The sequence below is a fragment of the Grampus griseus genome (assembly GCF_964374135.1).
Source record: "Grampus griseus genome assembly, chromosome: 2".
NCBI lineage: Eukaryota > Metazoa > Chordata > Mammalia > Artiodactyla > Delphinidae > Grampus > Grampus griseus.
This window is the reverse complement of record NC_139018.1, coordinates 157604538-157620558: the sequence shown is the minus strand read 5'-3', so window position 1 is coordinate 157620558 and position 16021 is coordinate 157604538. Positions and strand designations below refer to the sequence as shown.

Below are 16021 nucleotides of genomic sequence, written 5' to 3'. Positions count from 1 at the left end.
CCCCCGGCCTCCGATGGCTCTCTCCCAAGGCACTTCTGAGGATGATTAGAAACTGTTTTCATTCTCAGAGGGGCATCCCTGGAAGTGCATTGTGAGAGCACAGCAAGGTGATTGGAAGCCGGAAAGCGGTCTTGTGTGTGGCCTGACTCCGGTGCACCTGTACTTGGCACTGAATCATGGGTTCCTGGTCCCTCCATCTGAACCACCTCCACAAGTGTTTGCAGACTTGCTGGTGTGAACTGGTACCTCTCCCCTTCCCACCTCCATCTCTTCCCCTCCTGGGCACAAACCCTGCTCAGACTAAGTGGTCTGAATTCATGACTCTTGTTACTACAGCTCCTGGCAAGCTGGCCATTTCTCTTTCTGTGCCCCTTTTGGTTTTTTAACTATCTCTGTACTGCCTCCCTTCTGTCTCTGTGCTGCAGTGCTACATTCCAGACGGTAAATCTTTTAAAACATAATAAAAGCCTCTTTTGATTCTTTCATTTGCTCGGTGTGGTGCTAGACGAATTCAACATCCTGATATTCAGAGATTATATTTTTCCCATTACTAAGTGTTGGTGATATATATTTATTTATTTATTTTTGGCTGCATTGGGTCTTCCTTGCTGCGTGCGGGCTTTCTCTAGTTGCAGTGAGCGGGGGCTACTCTTCATTGTGGTGCGCGGACTTCTCACTGTGATGGCTTCTCTTGTTGCGGAGCACGGGCTCTAGGCGCACGGGCTTAGTTGCTCCGCGGCATGTGGGATCTTGCCGGACAAGGGCTTGAACCCACGTCCCCTGCACTGGCAGGTGGATTCCTAACCACTGCGCCACCAGGGAAGTCCCAAGTGTTGGTAATATATAAGTTCAAAGCCGGATCAAACCTTCCAAGTTATATTTTAAAAATTATATCTCAAATTGAATGGGACATCTTTTATCAAACACAGTAAGCACATCATCTCCTTAGATAATTGGGTCTTGGAGGATAAACCATCGACCTCCCCTGCCTGACAGCCTTGCCGATATTTGAAGACAGTACCTCCAAGCCCAGATCACCGTACACTGCTCTTACGGAGCCTTCCTCAAGTCCCGGGCAGGGTTCCCATCTCTCCCCTGGGAACTCACCCTGCTCTTGCCTCCCATCTCCGTAACAGCCAGCAAGACTGGATTGTAAGTTATCTGTTTACTGTCTGTCGCCACAGTAGCGACTCTGTGGCCAGGCAGCCATGAATCCAGCTCAGCAGCCCCATGAGCTTGCCGGGCACATATTAGGATCAATAAATGTTAGTTAAGTAAATATCCCGATGCATTTAGATACTTAAACGACAGTTTCCAGGAGATGATGCTTTACGTGAAACGTTTTTCCATTTGGCCTGAGGCGGCACCATTCAGTGTGTAAAAGGAGCCATTCCCTTCCTGCTTCCCGCACTGGGTGCCCTCTCTACCTGGGGCTTTGCAAAGACAAAGGCACAGATATGGGTGGATTCCACCCTCCATGAGGTCATGGGAAGCTGCTCCCACCACCACGGAAGATGCAGAACGTCTTCACCTCAGTGACACGGCTTGTAACGTTTCCTCCATCACCCTGTGCCTGTCCCCGCACTCACTTTTTGAAACCAAGGAGTATTTCATGTTGGGCTCTTTCCTAAGGGTTAGAGGTGAACCAACTGTCAACAGACAACCAACCGTATTTCTTCCAAAGCAGCGAAGAGAGGGTCACAGGCCCATCGGCAAAGCTGAAATATGGTCAAGCAGGACTTGTAAACAAAAGGCGTTTAGGCAGCCACAGGGTCCACTCAGTACAGACTATGGCGGGGGACGGGGCGAGAACCGGGTATCTTTCTGAAAACCCTCAGAAAGCAGCCACACTGAAGTGCAGTTGGCGAAGTAAAATCCGTGAACCCATGAATCATAACCAACCATCAACGCCTGCTAAAACAAAAACAGTGAGGCTGGAATGACAAAGGAAGGGCGCAGGGTAGTGGCTGGTCTTCAAGGCAGGAGGAAGGAGCAGCCGGTGTACGAACTGTCTGCGCGCACCACTCTGACCGGCCGATGCACACACCTGTGCGCCTTGTCAGAAATCACCTTTGGGAGAGAAAGGTGACCCGGAGCCCATGACAGCCTTTATGGAAACACCCAAGGCCATCCAACTCCATCCAACTCCACCCAACTCCACTGCTCTGATCCCTCATTCACTAAAGAAATTCCCCATTTGAATTTGCTTTCTCCTGGAGCTTTTCTCCCGGAACTTGCTAGTTTGATGACGTGCATATCCTATGAACTCACAGGGCATGCCTCTCATTATGATTTAATAAATGGACACTCTAATTGTGTGTGTGTTTTTTTAATCTCTTTGGAGTCTGGCTAGTGTGAATCAGTTCACTGGGATCACCTGAGCAAGATGAAGCAACAGATCTGATTTCGTTTCTAAACGTCTAAAGCCAAAGTTCAGACCATGAACCCATGGTGGCCGGAATGCGGCTACGTGTCCCACGTTGCTGTAGCATATGAATGTAAGATGACTGCTGCCTGCTGACAACGCCAGTTCATTATTCCTGTTAGTGTTAACCACCCTCATACTGAGAGTACTAGTAACAACCATCACAATACCCCAGGCTTGGATGTTCACTGGGGTTCAGTAATTATGATGCATTCTCTCCTGCTGAAGCTTGGGTTCATGCCGCCTCCCTGGGACATATGTATCCATAAAGAGGCAGCTGTCAGTGGTTGAAAGAATGGTGACTACTTTGGTGACGAGCATCTATTGTCTCAGCAAATGGATGTAGCATGCGGGTTAAGCATTCTTAGTTCCATTCTTACAAAGCTAATTATGCTCTGTGCATTGGCCAATTTAGTTCTGCGACCTAGTTTAGAAAACTGAACCATGCAGGAGGCCAGTCAGAAAGTAAGGGTGTGACCAAAAGTATTTGCCTGGGATTTCCTCTAGGCAGAGAGGTCACAGGTCACAGCACGGGTAAGTACCCTCACCACCCACGGGAAGTCCACCCTAACCGTCCAGCCTGCCCTAACGCCCTAATCTCCTTAAGATCTCAGTGTTTATACCAGCAAACATTCACCATGTTTCTCCACAACATGCTGTATCCCTGGGCAGAATGTAGGCAAGTGATCATTCAACAATCTCCTTGAATTTGTCGGTAGAAAGGCAGCCTACACGGAATCACAAGATCGAGTTTGGACAACGAGATGCTGATTCTCATCTTGAGTGGGGAACTTCATTGCCTTGGAACTTGGGCTACCTTGGCTGAGCCAACCTCATCAGCCTGGACACCAGCACATTCATCACGGTGTCCAGCCCACTCCATCCTCAATCCTTCCCAGCAGCTTCGGCTACTCAGGCAAAGATGTGTTTTGCATGCCCTGATCCCCAAAGGAAGATTCCTGGGCAGGGTAAGGACCTATCAAAAGGGTTTTAAAAACATGAGTCTCCTTGTTAGGAAAAGATATGTCTCCTGCCAAATGATGGATAACAGAAATGAGTGTGGAGATCCAAAGAGAACCAATTCATCAAGGACCTGCACTGACAAAATGAAGAATGTTTGCACGGCACACGGAGAGGAGAAACGCGGTGTCTGTCACAGCCGCCGTTGCTGCAACCTGATATCTCAGTGTGACAGGTTTATCAAAGGAAAATAATACCGCTGCACCCCCCAGATGGCAGAGACTAATCTCTTTCCCATTACAGGTGATGTGAAGAATGAGGGGCTCTGCACGGATCGCCAGGGGATAGCCGGCTTCCCCTGTGTGCTTCCTATTGGTCACGACCCACTCAGCAGCCTTCCTCACCAGTCTTCAGATCCAGGATGGGCTGGGAAGACCGGGCACAGAGAATCCGTGGGAAATAGCCAGAGTCTGAGGCTGAGGTCCACGAGTTCTAGCTTCTGACACTAGTTCAACCTGGAGCCAGCCTTGTGCTGGGAACACCAACCCGGCCGGAGTCTTTCACAGAATATTTTCATCAGTCCTCAAACATGCCTCAGGCATCCCCGTTCCTGTGCCTGCATCCCTCCCCTGGTTGGGATGCTAACCTCTAGCTTCTCTGCTTATGTTAGACTTTTCCAACCTTCTAGACATCATTGGAATAGTGGTGCCCCCTTCCTGAATACTCCCATCCTCCTCAATGGTGGCTTCATCCTAGAAACCCCTAGAGCTGTACACAAGCCTTGTTGTCACTCAGTCTACTTAGGAAACTACTTGTCCCGCCGTATACATCGTTAGTACTCTGATGAGAGGCATCATGTCTTTGTCATCTTGATTATCTTTAGCACCTACTGCAGTACCTGGAATAGAGAATGTACTCAAGAAATGCCAGTTGTTGACACTGATAATGGATGATTTTTCTTTTTTCTTTTTGGTTGCACCGGGCAGCATGTGGAACTTCCCCAACCAGGGATCGAACCTGTGCCCCCTGCAGTGGAAGCGTGGGGTCTTAACCACTGGACCGCCAGGGAAGTCCAATGATAATGATGAATTTGAGACCAGTGGTTCTCCAGGCATAGACTTATTATGTAGCAATTTATATCTAGGATTTGGTCTTTCACTCATAAGGATCTGAACATCTTGGAAGGTACAAATGAGACGCCCAAAGTCCATTCATTCTCTGCTTGAGACTCTCAGAGCTCTGGAAGGCACCAAGGAAGACAAAAACCCAGGCTGCCATTTTGAAATCTGACAGAATCATGAAATCAACCTGAGACTAATCCCTGGGGTTAAGCTACTGGTGACCAGGTAACCGTCAAGTTTATGCTTATCAAGTTTGTACTTAAAATAGAAACAAAGAAATACAGTATTTCTTTGCTTGATGCTCTACATGACCCCAACCAAATATTGTATTGTACACTGCAATGATAAGGATTTGGATGTCCTACTGCTCAGATCATAGCCAGATTTATATCTCCACACATGCTTACGCTAGTCAGTGGGTATCCCAAAGGCGTCTCAAGTTCAACATGCCCAAAACGAAATTCTTGATTTCACCTACCCCCTAAATTTGTTCCTACACCACTCTCCTAGCCATCTGCCCCAAACTTGGGTTTATCCTTGAAACATCCCTCTCCTTCATTCTTCACATCCGAAGTATATCTACCACTCCTCCTCCATCCCTGCCCCACTGGTAGAAGCAAGCATTACCACTCATCTGACCTAAGCCTCTGAACCAGTCTCCACACTCCACTTCTGCTCTGTCCAATCCCTTGTTCACAGAGTAGCCAGAATAACACTCGAGTGAAAATCACTGGTCAACCCTTCTTTGGCTTCCCACTACACTTGGGTTAAAACCTAAGCTTTCTTCCAGGTCTCTCCTTCCTCTGGCTCTTGCTGATATCCTCCTGTCTTGATACTCTAACCATGTTGGCCTTCTGACATTTTCCTACCTATGGGCCATGGCGGACATGGTTCGTTACCTACTGCAAATCCAATTCCTGCCTTCTTCCTCACTAGCAGCACTGTGATTTCATTCAAGGGTGCACTGCACTGTCATACGAACGTTTGATATCATTGTTATTATAAAGTGGGTGCCATGCCCAACCTGAAGCATCCATGTTTTAAGGGGAATTTGCTGTAATACTTTCACTAAGCTTCGGTCAACCAAACCATTTACTATGGACTGACTTCTGTAATCCAAATTCATATGCTGAAACCCTACCCCCCCCAACATGATGGTGTTTGGAGATGCTCCTTTGAGAGGTAATTAGGTTTAGATGAGGTCATGGGGGTGGGGCCCTCATGATGGAATTAGTGCCCTTATAAGAAGAGATACCAGAGAGCTTTCTCTCTCTGTCTCTGTCTCTCTCTCTCTCTCTACCATGTGAGGACACAGCAAGAAGGTGGCCATCTGCAAGCCAGGAAGAGGGTTCTCACCAAGAACCAAACCAGCTGGCACCCTGACCTTGGACTTCCAGCCTCCAGAACTGTGAGAAATAAATGTCAGTTAGTTAAGCCACCCAGTCTGTGGTATTTTGTTAGAGCAGCAGGAGCTGACTAAGGCACCACTGCTTGGTTTTAAACTGCTTATCCCAATAATGCAGTACACACCTCCTCATAGGTGTACTGATATATCATACCCCGATGCCAAGACTTCAGGGAGATAATTATATACACAATTATAGAATACAAAGGGAATCTATAGACATTAGTGCAGATCAGAGCAGTGGTTCAAGATTCAGGACAGACGTAATGGAACAAATAAGCAGAAGGCCAGATAAGGGCTATTTTGTTTTGCTTAGCCCCATGGAAGATTTCTGTAGATAACACCCGCTTTGGTGCTTTGCTAGAAGGGGACTGGCTTATCATTCATTTCTCTAAGTCTTTCACAGTCAAGTTGGGTGAGGATAAGAACTTTAGTCGAGGGTTTAGGGAGCCAGGTAAATAACACAGGGCCTATGGCCAGTATCTGCTCACCCAGGACCCTCCAATATGGTATGCAAAATTGTGTGAGTGTGAATTTATTAGGGAAGAGGGTCCACAGCTTTCATTAGATTCTCAAAAGGGTCTGTAACCCACCTCCCCCCACAAAAAGGATGAAACCACTGCAGAAGATGGCCAACGTGACTTGGAACTGAAAGCATTCTCTAGGTGCAGTGTGTTAGTTTTGCAGCTCAGATGAACCTGGCTTTTACCTAATTCCATAACTGGGAGCCCTACAGGCCAAATATATTATAATGGATAAATTCTCCTGTGATAATGACAAGAATCCACAGGAGCTGTCAGCTAAATCCTCACTCAACTGTAAATGCTGCCCAGTTGAATGTATGCTGTAGAAAGACCATTTGCCTCTCAAATAATGAGACAAAGCCAATACAGGGGGGACGTTTCCAGCATTCCCTGAGGATGCCACTGTCAGACCTTTCTCCCATCACAATCCCTCATAGCCTTTTTTTTTTTTTAACATCTTTATTGGAGTATAATTGCTTTACAATGGTGTGTTAGTTTCTGCTTTATAACAAAGTGAATCAGTTATATATATACATATGTTCCCACATCTCTTCCCTCTTGCATCTCCCTCCCTCCCACCCTCCCTATCCCACCCCTCCAGGCGGTCACAAAGCACTGAGCTGATCTCCCTGTGCTATGCGGCTGCTTCCCACTAGCTATCTACCTTACGTTTGGTAGTGTACATATGTCCACGCCTCTCTCTCGCTTTGTCACAGCTTACCCTTCCCCCTCCCCATATCCTCAAGTCCATTCTCTAGTAGGTCTGTGTCTTTCTTCCTGTCTTACCCCTAGGTTCTTCATGACATTTTTTTTCCTTAAATTCCATATATATGTGTTAGCATACGGTATCTGTCTTTCTCTTTCTGACTTACTTCACTCTGTATGACAGACTCTAGCTCTATCCACCTCATTACAAACAGCTCAATTTCGTTTCTTTTTATGGCTGAGAAATATTCCATTGTATATATGTGCCACATCTTTATCGATTCATCCGATGATGGACACGTAGGTTGTTTCCATCTCCGGGCTATTGTAAATAGAGCTGCAATGAACATTTTGGTACATGACTCTTTTTGAATTATGGTTTTCTCAGGGTATATGCCCAGTAGCGGGATTGCTGGGTCATATGGTAGTTCTATTTGTAGTTTCTTAAGGAACCTCCATACTGTTCTCCACAGTGGCTGTACCAATTCACATTCCCCCAGCAGTGCAAGAGTGTTCCCTTTTCTCCACACCCTCTCCAGCATTTATTGTTTCTAGATTTTTTGATGATGGCCATTCTGACTGGTGTGAAATGGTATCTCATTGTAGTTTTGATTTGCATTTCTCTAATGATTAATGATGTTGAGCATTCTTTCATGTGTTTGTTGGCAGTCTGTACATCTTCTTTGGAGAAATGTCTATTTAGGTCTTCTGCCCATTTTTGGATTGGGTTTGTTTTTTTGTTATTGAGCTGCATGAGCTGCTTATAAATTTTGGAGATTAATCCTTTGTCAGTTGCTTCATTTGCAAATATTTTCTCCCATTCTGAGGGTTGTCTTTTGGTCTTATTTATGGTTTCCTTTGCTGTGCAAAAGCTTTTAAGTTTCATTAGGTCCCATTTGTTTATTTTTATTTGCATTTCTCTAGGAGGTGGGTCAAAAAGGATATTGCTGTGATTTATGCCATAGAGTGTTCTGCCTATGTTTTCCTCTAAAAGTTTGATAGTTTCTGGCCTTACATTTAGGTCTTTAATCCATTTTGAGCTTATTTTTGTGTATGGTGTTAGGGAGTGATCTAATCTCATACTTTTACATGTACCTGTCCAGTTTTCCCAGCACCACTTATTGAAGAGGCTGTCCTTTCTCCACTGTACATTCCTGCCTCCTTTATCAAAGATAAGGTGACCATATGTGCGTGGGTTTATCTCTGGGCTTTCTATCCTGTTCCATTGATCTATCTTTCTGTTTCTGTGCCAGTACCATACTGTCTTGATTACTGTAGCTTTGTAGTATAGTCTGAAGTCAGGGAGCCTGATTCCTCCAGGTCCGGTTTTCGTTCTCAAGATTGCTTTGGCTCTTCGGGGTCTTTTGTGTTTCCATACAAATTGTGAAATTTTTTGTTCTAGTTCTGTGAAAAATGCCAGTGGTAGTTTGATAGGGATTGCATTGAATCTGTAGATTGCTTTGGGTAGTAGAGTCATTTTCACAATGTTGATTCTTCCAATCCAAGAACATGGTATATCTCTCCATCTATTTGTATTATCTTTAATTTCTTTCATCAGTGTCTTATAATTTTCTGCATACAGGTCTTTTGTCTCCTTAGGTAGGTTTATTCCTAGATATTTTATTCTTTTCGTTGCAATGGTAAATGGAAGTGTTTTCTTGATTTCAGATTTTTCATCGTTAGTATATAGGAATGCCAGAGATTTCTGTGCATTAATTTTGTATCCTGCTACTTTACCAAATTCATTGATTAGCTCTAGTAGTTTTCTGGAAGCATCTTTAGGATTCTCTATATATAGTATCATGTCATCTGCAAACAGTGACAGCTTTACTTCTTCTTTTCCGATTTGGATTCCTTTTATTTCCTTTTCTTCTCTGATTGCTGTGGCTAAAACTTCCAAAACTATGTTGAATAAGAGAGGTGAGAGTGGGCAACCTTGTCTTTTTCCTGATCTTAGTGGAAATGCTTTCAGTTTTTCACCATTGAGGACAATGTTGGCTGTGGGTTTGTCATATATGGCCTTTATTATGTTGAGGAAAGTTCCCTCATAGCCTTTTGTTGTGTGCAGTGGGCTCTGTCAGCGAGAAAACATTCCCCTCCTTGGGGATGCTAACGAGGAGAAATTCATTTCTGATCAATTTCAGAAACGCACTGGCCTAAACCTATCCTGAAAGTATGCTCCATAGTAAGTGTTTGAAAATATGACTACAAAAAGAAATTGTAGCTTAAAAAGTAACTTTACAGGGGACTTAAACAAATCAAAACATAAAAACCAAAATTGATCATCTTAAAATAACTGCAACAAGCCTATGACCATGGCATTTCCTGGGTCATGGAGATAAGGCACCTGAGAAGAAATGAGGAATTCAAAGGCTAAATTTTGGGTTTTTATCACATTTTTCTTACTGTGACTTCTGTTGGACATGCCCTAATATTTTCATAGTGGTTTGTATTCCCAGCAAAGCCAAGGTGGCGCACGAAAAGATGCCTAATACATCACCAGCTGTGAAAGAAATGCAAATCTAACCCACAACAAGTTACCACTTCACACCTCTTAGGACGGCTATTACCAAAAAATGGAAAATAAGTGTTCACAAAGATGTAGAGAAACTAGACCCTTGTGCATCACTGTTGGGAATGTAAAATGGTGGTGTTGCTTTGGAAAACATGACGGCAGCTCCTCAAGTAGTTAAACATAGAATTACCATACGATCCAGCAATTCCACTTCTGAGTATACACCCCAAAGCATTGAAAGCAGGACTCGAACAGATATTTGCACACCTGTGTTCGTAACAGCCTTATTCACAACAGCCAAAAGGTGGAAACAACCCAAGTGTCCATTGATGGATGAATGGATAAACAAAATGTAGTATATACACACAAGGGAATAATTCAACCTCAAGAAAGAATGAAATTCTGACACATACTAACTATAACATAGATGAACCCTGAGGACACTATGCTAAGTGGAAAAAGAAAACAGACAAAAAAGAACAAATACCTTATGATTCCACCTCCATGAGATACCTAGAGAAGGCAAATTCATAGAGACAGAAAGCAGAATGGTGGTTGCCAGGGGCTCGGGGGAAACGAATGGGAGTTAGTATTTAGTGGGTTTCAGTTTGGGAAGATGAAAAAGTTCTGGAGATGGTGGTGGTGATGGTTGTGCCATACTATGAATGTGCTTGATGCCACTGAATTGTACTCTTAAAAATGGTTAAGGAACTTCCCTGGTGGTGCAGTGGTTAAGAATCTGCCTGCCAATGCAGGGGACTCGGGTTCGATCCCTGGTCCAGGAAGATCCCACATGCCGCGGAGCAACTAAGCTCGTGCACCACAACTACCGGGCCTGTGCTCTAGAGCCTGTGCTCTGCAACAAGAGAAGCCACCGCATCGCAACGAAGAGTAGCCCCTGCTCGCTGCAACTAGAGAAAGCCTGCACGCAGCAATGAAGACCCAACGCGGCCAAAAAAAAAAAAAAAAGAAGGTTAAAATGGTGTACAAAATTAAATGTATATTTTGTCACAATTTTTTTTAAAAAAAAGGAAAAAAGAAGCCGAGGTGGCAAGCCATACTTACAAGATATAGGCAATCACCCCAATGGACCAGCAGTCGACAGCTTTGCTGTAGGGTTTCTGTGCGAGGACCTCGGGAGCTGTGAAACAACAAAGCAGAGACACAAGCCTGACAATTTAAATGATTAAGACATAAGGCGGGTTTTAGGTGTTTTTTGCTTTTTGCTCTTTTTGTCTGCTACTTGGGCTGAACTTTCTGTGATTCTAGAAACTGAGTAGGCAGACACAATCTGATATATTTGTTGGCTTTTGTAACTAGACAAAAGGGGAGCATTTGTGTGTGTGTACAACTGGAGGTTATCAATCAATCAATACATACTTGATAGGAGGTATTTTATGTCAGTGCTGGGCTAAGCTCTATAGCTCAGACCAGACTGACAGAGAGGAGAGAATACTCAGTCTGGGGCCTGGGGTGTGATTCACCTCAAATCAGCTCAAGGAAGCATTTCTGGCCCCTGTGTAGGGACTTTCTAGGTGCTGTGGGGACAGGCAGGTGAAGCCCCTTCCCCCTGCCTTCATGGGGCTTAAGTCAAGCTCAGACCTAAAACCTTCTCTCCATGTCCTGCCTCAGGCCTGCTCCTGATTCCTTCTCTAAGGTTTTGGGCGGGTCATCTGTCACTATACTGCCATTCTGTTTTCTCATCTGTGAAACAGGAAAAATGCTATTGAATCTCACTTCCTTGGTTCTAACCCACTCTTCATCACGCATCACCAGTCCAGGGCCTTGGCTTATTTTGTACTATTCCCATACTTCCTGTTCCGGGCCGTGGCTACTGCCCAGCGTTGGATACCCACCCAGTGTCTGGCACTCAGCAGGGTCTGCCATACGTATTTGTGCAAAGAGTAAATAAACACAGGAAAGGAAGTAAACCTTCTTCACAAGTAAAACCTCCTTTTTATGCAAATACATCTGATTGAAGTGTCTAGGATAAACTTTGCAGAAAGTTTAAGAAGGTAGAGAAAGTAAAAAGAGCTCTAGCTTACAAGGCACTTGTCAGGCTAAGCTGTGTGTTCTATGCATTGGGGATGCATTAACTCACCACAACCTTTCTTGGTGGGGAAGAGCTTAGTTATTATTATCCTTCTTCCCAAGCTACAGGTGAGGGTGCACGGGGACTCAGAGATCAAGCCACTTATCCCCAGTATCCAGCTGCCAAGAGGCCTCTACACCAACGTAGTCTAACCCAAATTAAGTGCCTGTGTGATCCGGGTCTCGTCCTTGTCATTCATAGACATTCTCTACTGTAATCCCTTCAACAACTCTGCCAATTAGCCATTATCTGCTCCTGATCCATAAAGAAAATGAGCCTCAGAGATGTTCCTTTTCTGACGCCACATAGGAGATATAGACCAGTTGGGATCTGAACACAATTCAATCTCACCCTTGTCCCAGCTCTTTCCACTGGAATCTACTGACTGTTAAGGTGAGTCTTTCTTCAGTCTCTAAGCAAAGTCCTTTTGTAGAAAAATGAACAGGGAAACCCTCTCACCCTGTTGCAGATAAGCACCTTCCTGAGCAAGAAGAGGGAAGGACACAAACTTGCTGGATGTTTCTGGTTAGGATGGTAAGAAATACAACCCACAGAGAATCCTCAAATCTAATTTTAGGTTTCAGCCTCAATTCCTCCAAACTTCTGATGAGACTTTTTTTTAAATTTAATAAGAGCTAAATAAATACGTTTGTACGGCTTTGCTGTGTTTACCCTCAATTCAGTAGCAGAAGCAGAGAGCGCTACAAAGTTGGGGAACTCACAGACTGGAGAAGCGGCCCTTAGATAATGGGGAGTGACTGAATCCATCCTCCCTCTTCCCCAGAACTGCTAAGAGCCTGTTTCTCAGATGCTTCTATTATGGCAACTGACAAAAGGGAGCCATTGCCCACAGCCAACGTCCTGCTGATCTAGGAGGATGGTGCTCTCAGAGCTGATGCTTTGGGCTGACAGCCACACGAGCACAGGTGGCGGGAGGGGACTGGTTCTGCAAGGAGCATGTTTCTGAGCCTCCAGGGCCATCCTCGTAGCCTGATGGAAATTTCAAGAGAGGCAGAAAAGGCTCGCAGAGCTACATTGGACCCGGCCCCTCCTCCCGGCACAGCTGACAGCAGGCATCAGGAGCGCCGCATCAAGCAGGTGGGCAGAGGCCCTGGCTTCCATGTCACGGGGTCTGCAGGGCTCTTCAGAGAGCTGGCGAGACAGCCTGGCCCAAACGCTCCACGAAACCAGATGTCAACTGACGAGGGGATAAGACCCGGCCCCTAGAAAGCAGGGTTGACTCCTAGGAAGAGCTAGCCCTCTGTGTTCTCCTGACCACCTCTGTGGATGGGGCAGGAAGGATTCTTAAAAGAACAAATCCTCCTCCTCGTCATCATCTGTTAGAAAACAGCAAGCGGGCTTCCCTGGTGGCGCAGTGGTTGGGAGTCCGCCTGCCGGTGCAGGGGACACGGGTTCGTGCCCCGGTCCGGGAGGATCCCACATGCCGCGGAGCGGCTGGGCCCGTGAGCCATGGCCGCTGAGCCTGCGCTCCGCAACGGGAGAGGCCACAGCAGTGAGAGGCCCACGTACCGCAAAAAAAAAAAAAAACAAAGAAAAGAAAACAGCAAGTACTGGCCACCATCCACTGTTCAGCAAACAAAGGAATAAAGAACACGGTTCCCCTCCTGAAATCCACACACCTGGCGGCACGTGCACATCAGGCCCTTTGCCTGCAGTCTGGCAAATGCTCCAGGGCTCTGGAGAATCGGGCAGTGCGCTGCAGAGACTTGAAAAGCAAGCGGCTGATTTTTATGCAAGTCGGAGCTTGGATGTTACTTGGGACATTTAGATTCTTGAAACCACAGATGACACAAATTTCTTAAAATATGAGATTTTTGTTTAACTAGTAAACTTTATAACATCAAGTATATGCTTTTGTATAAAAAGACTTCTGATTTAGATCAACAGTATGGATGTTAGGGAAAAGTTCTAAATGATTAACAAATACCAGGGTATCTACATTGGTGGTGGAACTCTATGTGCTTGTGCCAAACATGTCTTGTCCTCTTTGGTGTTGTGTCTTATCTGGGTCACAGCAACTGCAATGAAATATACACATTTTTAACCAATTGGTGGCAGGTGAACCATTTGCCCTCTGGTGAGGTCCTTAATTGCACTTGAACCCAATCCAGAGAGTGAAGCCAGAAGTGTAATGTCATGATAAAAAAGACAAAGCAAACTGATTTGGAAATAAAATTCTCACCAACTTAAAATATTTTAAACTTGTACGATGGCACATACGTGAATGGCTTCAATTCTATTTTCCTTTGTGATATGATTCCTGGAAACAAATGTTCTTTGGGACACTGTTTGAACAAGCCCACCTAGCTTTAAATAGCTAACTTGTCATCTCATAGTAATTCTTGAAAAAAATAAATTCTCAGACAATATTCAAAACCCTCCTGACAATTTGATATGGTGAACAAATCATGAACCCCTGAGGTCAGGTGGGATATTTTCTCTCCCACTGTCCGTCTGCGTCCTGCAGTTGGCGCTATCCTTTTGCCAACCTGTTGTACTTATCTGGTTTTTGGTCCTCCTTCCATTCCCTTGATCCCTTTCAGCTGGAGTGCTGGGAGAATCCCCTTCTTTCTGATCTTTTCATAGACCCGTTTTCACTTTGAGAACCAGCCAAACTCCCTTGTGTTATCAATCTTATACCACTGGCAAGAATTCAGCTGTAATTCTAAAAAGTCACAGCATCCAACTTACAAACTTTGGGACGACAAATGAGCTCCCAGGCTGAGGAAGCCCAGATTTTCTCTCCTAATTGTACCCAGCATAATTCATGTGTCGTGGGAGGTTGGCAGTGACTCTGGCCAACCCCACACCTTCTAACAGAGGGAGGCTTTGAATCGAAGTAACTTAATTGGAGCTATTGACAGAGAAAGCAGTCATTAAGAGGCACCCTGACTTGTCGGTGATGCCATCAACCCCAGGCAGAGCAGGAAAGGGCTCAGTTTCCTGGCACAGCCATAGCAGAAGGGAAAGACTCCAGTGGGGTGGGCATACACGTTCCTCCAGTGCATTTCAAGGCCTGGGCCCTGGGGACTGTCAGTGGCTATCAGTGGCAGTAGAGAGACCCACCCACCCGGAAGTGCTGAAGGGACAGATCCAAGACAGGTGGCTGGTCCAACCTCCCGACTGCCTCTTAGGCTTGGCTGAAGTCAGCCTTTTAGGCCAGAAGGGAGTGGCATGATATATTTAAAGTGATGAAAGGGAAAAACCTACAAGAATACTCTCCCCAGCAAGGCTCTCATTCAGTTTCGACAGAGAAATCAAAAGCTTTACAGACAAGCAAAGGCTAAGAGAATTCAGCACCACCAAACCAGCTTTAAAACAAATGCTAAAGGAATTTCCCTAGGCGTGAAATACAAGAGAAGAAAAAGACCTACAAAAACAAACCAGAAACAATTAAGAAAATGGCAGTAGAAACATACATATCGACAATTACCTTAAATATAAATGGATTAAATGCTCCAACTAAAAGACACAGATTGGCTGAATGGATACAAAAACAACACCCATATATGCTGTCTACAAGAGCCCCACTTCAAACCTAGGGACACATACAGATTGAAAGTGAGGGATGGAAAAAGATACTCCATGCAAATGGAAATCAAAAGAAAGCTGGGGTAGCAATACTCATATCAGACAAAATAGATTTTAAAATAAACACTGTTACAAGAGACAAGGAAGGATACTATATAATGATCAAGGGATCAATCCAAGAAGACATAACAATTGTAAATATGCATGCATTCAACATAGGAGCACCTCAAGGCAAATGCTAAGAGCCACAATAGAGGTGGAGAGAACAGCGGTGGGGTGGAGGCAGCTCCACCTGGGTGACATGTGTTGGGCCATGACAGTTGGGTTCCCAGGTCTATTCATCAAAACCCTGTAACACACTAGCCTCTGGTAGGCTCCTACTATACCTTATCCATCCCTTTACTGCTGTGTGAATCACACTGTCAAGGTCCAGACTTCATGCTGCTGGAGAACATCTCTAGACTGTATTTTCAGGGCTTAGTACATTCTGGTAGTTCACCAAATGGTGATGCAACTGAACCCAACCTACTCAACACACACGCCATTATTTCTATAAGAAAATGTTTTCCAAACGCCAGACAACTGATTTACAAATAAACTTAGCTGCCTCAAATATTTTTGGTGAGTACCTACAGGAACAAAAAAATGAGAGGGTCACAAATAAATTTTGGATTGCAAGCAACTGTCGTTTGGGAAGTCCCTGTATTAGGTACAAGTAAGAT

General features: G+C 45.0%; 1 protein-coding gene across 3 annotated transcripts in view; it reads right to left on the bottom strand.

Moving 5' to 3' along the window:
• The window catches only part of CAMK1D (calcium/calmodulin dependent protein kinase ID), a 415759-nt gene that overhangs the window by 25988 nt on the left and 373750 nt on the right, over positions 1–16021 (bottom strand). For all 3 annotated transcript variants that reach the window (XM_082647881.1, XM_082647883.1, XM_082647882.1), the window contains exon 6: positions 10721–10796. In XM_082647881.1, coding sequence (XP_082504007.1) covers positions 10721–10796 — 76 coding nt within the window. The remainder of the gene's footprint in view (positions 1–10720; positions 10797–16021) is intronic.